This window comes from Quercus lobata, chromosome 3 (assembly GCF_001633185.2).
Source record: "Quercus lobata isolate SW786 chromosome 3, ValleyOak3.0 Primary Assembly, whole genome shotgun sequence".
NCBI lineage: Eukaryota > Viridiplantae > Streptophyta > Magnoliopsida > Fagales > Fagaceae > Quercus > Quercus lobata.
The window spans coordinates 10,878,516-10,884,423 of NC_044906.1; the positions used below are offsets into that span (position 1 = coordinate 10,878,516).

At 33.1% G+C, this 5,908-nt stretch overlaps 1 protein-coding gene across 1 annotated transcript; it reads right to left on the reverse strand.

Annotated features, from left to right (window-relative positions):
* Positions 1 to 563: 563 nt before the first annotated feature.
* Positions 564 to 2,478, reverse strand: LOC115980317 (receptor-like protein 9DC3). The gene is made up of 2 exons (XM_031102580.1): positions 784 to 2,478; positions 564 to 584 (listed from the first exon to the last, which is right to left on the reverse strand). Exons 1-2 carry the CDS (start codon positions 2,476 to 2,478, stop codon positions 564 to 566), a joined length of 1,716 nt encoding a protein of 571 aa, XP_030958440.1.
* Positions 2,479 to 5,908: the final 3,430 nt, after the last annotated feature.

Consider the following 5,908-nt stretch of genomic DNA (forward strand, 5'->3'; position numbering starts at 1 on the left):
CACTTATGTGAGGTTTGAGAGAGATCATGGTATGCATTCTTGCTCCCAATTTATTAGAGATGCTAAAAACATAGAATTCTTATTAATTTTTCAAATTTTTAGTAATAAAATTTAATTGAAATAGATTTTTTTTTTTAATTATTATTATATGATTTGATAGTCGGAGGGAAAATTTAAATTCTAAATATCTCATTTAAAAAAGCATAAGAACCTGTCAAATTACAATATGAACTTAAACCATTACTTACTAATTTAGTGAATATATATATATATATATATATATATTGTAATGATAATCTCCAAACAGTATATTGGCATTGACCAATACCAAAACATATCGTTCATTTGGTCAAACTGAAAAGGTTTCTAATAAGAAATTGATTCCTTTGGTTTTTTTAATCTTTAATATGCCAAAAACATTAAAGGAAATGGATATTACAATGTTCGGGCAATGCACGGGAATAGAGCTGTAATATGTAAATATATATATATATATATATAAAAACTTTTTGATTAGGGATGAGTCGTTTTATTGGCATAAAAAGTCTTAAGTGTATATAAAATTAAGCAAAAAGATGCTCCACCTGATATAAGTACGCAAAAAAAAAAGGGAGAATGTATGTACTTTTCTCTATCACAACATGTAGAACACAATTTTTAATAAATTATATAGTAACTATGCTCATGATATTGTAACATTCTAAACATATTTAATAATATCTTCATAAGGTACAAGCTCAGTTTCAAAAAAAAAAAAACTTGGTTCCTATGCTCCCTTCTCACGTTTCTTTGTGTCCGTTGCCATATTCCAAAGGTCTTCATCAACCAATCAAGTTTTTTTGTAGCCACAATGTTGCCAATTATCACTCCGAAGATTAGCCCAAATCCATACCCAACCAAAACTATTTTCCAACCAAATTCAAAGGGAGACACAGCAGAGTCTTGAATTTGTTTAGAAGTTGAAGGTAAAGGTACCGAAGAATCAGAAACCCAACATTTCTTTGATAATGGATTACCACACAAGCCTAAATTCCCCATAAATGATTTGTTTTCAAATGTATCAAATTGTTTCCCATGTGGTATAGATCCAGCGAGTTGGTTATGAGAAACATTGAACCATTCGAGAAAAGTAAGCTGTGTTAGTTGTGATGGAATCTCCCCTGAGAGCCTATTTTGAGAAAGGTCCAATGATTCTAGCATGGTAAGATTTCCTATAGATGGTGGAATGTGTCCGGTGAGAATGTTGTTGGAAAGATTTAGCATACGAAGCCTTTTCAAATCTCCAATGTAACTTGGAATCTCTCCGACAAACCTATTACTTGACATATCAATTGCTCTAAAGAATTCTTGGACCTTGTCGTATGCTATATCCAAACCTTTGTTTCTTAGTTGCATTGTATAATCATACTCGTAATACATATGGTATGTTCCAGCACTAGAAGATATTTCTGCCTGAATATAACTCAAGTGGGATTCATTGTCCAATTTCAAGGTGTTCCAATTTCTAAAGGACTTTAATGGCAACCTTCCGATAAAACTATTGTAAGAAAGATCAATGATTCGCAAGTTGGGGAACTGATAATTGGTTTCAAGACTTTCTAATATTTGCCCATAGAATTTGTTGGACCGCAAGAGGAGAAGCTTTAAGTTTGGAAGATTTCCTAACCAAGAGGGAAAAGTGTCATTGAATTGATTATTACTAACATCAATGGCCTCTAACATGGTGGAATTGGACAATGATCTTGGTAATAATCCTTGGAATTTGTTTCCTCTCAAACTAATCATCCTCAATTCCAAAATATTGTGCAAGCATGGAAGAAGTGAACCACTAAAGTAGTTGTCAGACACATAAAGGATATGAAGAGAAGTCATGTTGCAAATAAACAAAGTTCCACTAAGGTAATTAGCAGAAATATCAAGAAGATAAAGATTAGTTTGTTTAAAAATGGAGATTGGAAACTGACCTTCAAACTTGTTCTTCCAAAGACACAAGACATTTAATTTTGTGAGGTTCATAAGCCCAAAAGGAATTGGACCAGTTAAATGATTGCCGCCCAAGTCAAAGACAACCAGCTGTGTCAGGTTTGTAAGCCCAAAAGAGATTGGACCAGATAATTGATTGTCATAGAGGCCTAGAAAAGCAAGCTGGATAAGATTTCCAATTGAAGATGGGATGTTTCCCACCAAAGTGTTAATTGAAAGCTCAAGGTAAATGAGATTTGTGAGGTTACCGATTGAAGAAGGAATGGATCCTGAGAAGTTGCAACCCCAAATACTCAAAGCAATCAGGGAGCCGAAGTTTCCCATAGAAATGGGTAGCTCACCAGTGAAACCGGTGCTTCCAAGGTCAATTTCCTCCAGACGACTACTCAAATATTGGAAGTCAGGCCAAGAACCGGTGAGATCTTGGTTGTACTTCACGTCAAGAACTCGCAAATTTGGTAGCTTAAAGATGCCTGGTGGAAATTGCCCATGCATTCCAGAGTCATGGAGATAAAGAGTCCTTAAATTAGACAAGTTTGCAAAGATATTAGGCACCGTGGAGAATATATTCACCCCACTTAGATCAAGGTTTTCTATGCGAGTTAGATTTCAAACTAGGCTTGTTAGGCTTAACTGTTTGAATTGCAAGAAGTATTTGCCCGAAGACAAATCAAAGTTGCAACATAGATCCAGAGATGACAATTGGGATAGTTTTGAAACTTCAAATGGTATTTGACCAGAAAAAAAGGTATAGGAGAGATTGAGATATGTGAGTCTTGAAAGATTTCCTAACTGGGATGGGATTTGAGAGTAGTTAAAGTGATTGTAAGCAAGGTTAAGACTTCGTAGGTGGACAAGACGGAAGAGAGTGCTGTTGGAGTTGATTGAACCATATAGATAACTGCTACTGAGGTCAAGGCCAATCACATGACCTGTGTCCTCATCGCAGTCAACACCATCCCATGAGCAACAATCACTGTTTTCACCTTCTAGCCTCCAAGATCTGACCTTAGGATATGCATCAGGATCAGAGGAAGCAGACTTGTTTATGATAAAGCTTTTCTTGAATTGCAACAAGGCTGAGCTCTCATCATCATGGCATAGTGGCTGCTTGGAAGGAAACGAATGTATAAGATGAAAGAGAGGGAGTATGTAAAGCAAGCGCATCAACATGAACATGGTGTAGTAAAATGATGATGATGTCCTTAACCACTAATTATGTATGTTTAGCACCCTTAGCTGTGTAGTTGAATACAAATTGGATTGAAAGTATTTACTATATATAGACACAACCTATATGAAGTGCTCAACTACTGCGAGTTTGTCGCAAATCCCTCTTACGCTTAAAAGCATAAGCTTGAAAAACATTAATTGGCAAGCTTAATGCACGTCCTTATCTTTGAGGAGCACAAAAATTAAATATTGACACGAGTGTCTCATCACCAAATAAATAATTTGGCAAAATTTGATCATCAAATTGGTGAAGTTATAACATTAACATATGAAACTTCAATCAGTATTTTTAGGTAATTTTCAAAATTAATTGTGGAATATCCCAAAAGAATTAGCAAGAAAGTCATATATCAGTGGAAAATTCTATACGTCCGTATAGTATCACATAGTTGTCCAGTAGCTTATTAGCTGAATATGAGATAAAAAATATAGATTTTGTTAGCTTTTATGGTAAAAGTTTAACCCAAAAAAATTATAAGTTAGCTTTTTAAATTTTTAAAAAAAAAAAGTTTTGTTAAATTTAAAAACAAACACAAAAAGATTTTTTGCCAAATGGTGTGCAATATCTATTTTTCAATGTACCGAACCGTGTGTAATATATAATAATTGCTTTACAACTATCTAGATTGATATATAGAATACTCTCTGAAAATGGCAAATTTTTAAATTTTGTTTTCCTTTCCTATTTGGTTCCAAATTATCATTTCCATTTCCCTTGTCTTGTTGGTCGTGTTAGTTGTATTTTGAATATTTGATAAATTCTTTGATTTCAATTAAACGTTCAGGTCTTGAAAATGTAAGTTGTGTCACTCATGAGGTTGCTCCAATTGCAAGATTAGTGAGTGCTGTTTTGAATTAATCGGTCTGTGACTTTTGAGAAGGAAAAACAAAATTTGTTTAAATCTCTCAGTGGATTCCAATAGATGGCAACTTTCTTGCTTTTTATCTTTTAGTGGGATTCCTTTAGGTTAGGTGTGAGCTTATCTATTCATTATGATTTTGTATTTGCATTTCCTTCGTAGCCCAGAAAAATATGGTATCAAACGGATCTCCCAGAAAGAGCTTGACTAGTTGCAGCTGCAGAAATGTTTAGAATTTTGTCTTAAATAGAGTTCTTTGTGGCTTATAGAGGATCACTTTTGTCTATTTTTTTATCCTGTTTAAGGACCGTTGTTTAGTTTTGTTCCTTTTATGTCGTTTGGATTGTTTTGATCTTGTTTGCAGATAATATTTCTCATTTCATCTGTTGCATTTATGTTTATTTTTGTTGATGAAATTTTCATTTATCTGCATAAATAAATATACTATGGTATCAAACGGATCTCCCATGCTCAATTCTCTGTTTGATATGCACATGCCAATAATATACAATTGCATTCCAGTTTCTCTAGTTAATTTCAAACATCAATCTTAAGCACTGGGGCCTTGTGGACAGTCCCTTTGTTAAATGTGTCTCTGAAACACTTTCATGATCTCATTTTCTGAAATGTGAAAGTGTATTCTAATCATTTTCGCGTTTGACCTGACCATATAAAACCACACTTCCTATAGATGACATATATAAACCCTTTCTCCTTTCTTGCTGTTGTTGCAAATCCAAGATCAAGTCAAGTAGTCTCCAGTTGTCTAAATTTGGATGTGTTGTGATTTAGGTTAGTTTGTGTTAGTGTTTGTTACCGACCTTAATTTTAAGGGTCTTAGAGTTTGATTTGTGTTAATCAGTCACGTGGTTATATTGTTATAATCGATATTTTCTTTTGTGAATTTTGTTTGGTGTTAGCCATGTATAATGCATTGGCATGAAATTGTCTGAACGCGTTAAATGTTAGTTGAAGTCTTGTGTGAAGAGGCCTCCACTAAATAGATTTCAACATAAATATCTTGATTAAATAACCAATGAGAACATAAGTCTTAAAAGTTTTTCAATGCAGAGAAGATTTTATCAAATACTTAAAAAAAGATGTAAGATAAGGATAGAGTTGTTGTCCCAATCACTTTTTGAGGAAAGTTATAGGCACTCTTTCGTAGAAGTTAAATTACGGATTAGAAATATATTATTTCACATTAGTTGTTTCACACATATTCATGAACGATATGAAAATGTTCACATTTTAACACATAAAAATAGATATGAAAGAGATGTGAAATAATGACTCAACATCACAAATGAGTCATTATAGCATCTTTCATGTTATCTTTTTATCTTTTCTATTCTCTTTCTTGGGTCTTAGTTTGGTAGTATAGAAGGGGCAGCCATTGGCAGCATGTGGGATCGATGATGCTTTCAATGTCAAGTATGTTTGTGTCTGGATTGAGTAATGCTATGAACACAACATAAAGTTACAACAATTTTATTCAAATTAGCATGCTAAAAAAAAATTAAAATTGAGATTGTGGTGGGTTCATGAAATTGAGATTGTTGTGGCTTTTTGTTGTGTCCCTTACATTGCTCATGTCGATTGTGTGGATTTTATGGTGGTTGGTGGTTGCGTTGTTGTTGAAATTAATTAGGTAAAATATAAAATATAATATTTAAGGAAAATAATCCTCTATATTTTCTATTCAAATATTTAAATAATGTAGTTATGTAAGATAGGATAAAATGACTGATGGAGGTCAAATTAACTAATTAAAATATTTTAAAATAATAGTAATATTTTTCTCCAGACACTAAAAACATTTAGGATATAAA

Bases quoted from the DNA above. Each gene is read 5' to 3' on its own strand.
- LOC115980317 (XM_031102580.1), bottom strand. From the start codon at position 2,478: ATGCATGGGCAATTTCCACCAGGCATCTTTAAGCTACCAAATTTGCGA. The intron at 585-783 runs GTGAGAAGGGAG...TACTTATATCAG, and splicing joins GGCAACGGACACAAAGAAAC to GTGGAGCATCTTTTTGCTTA.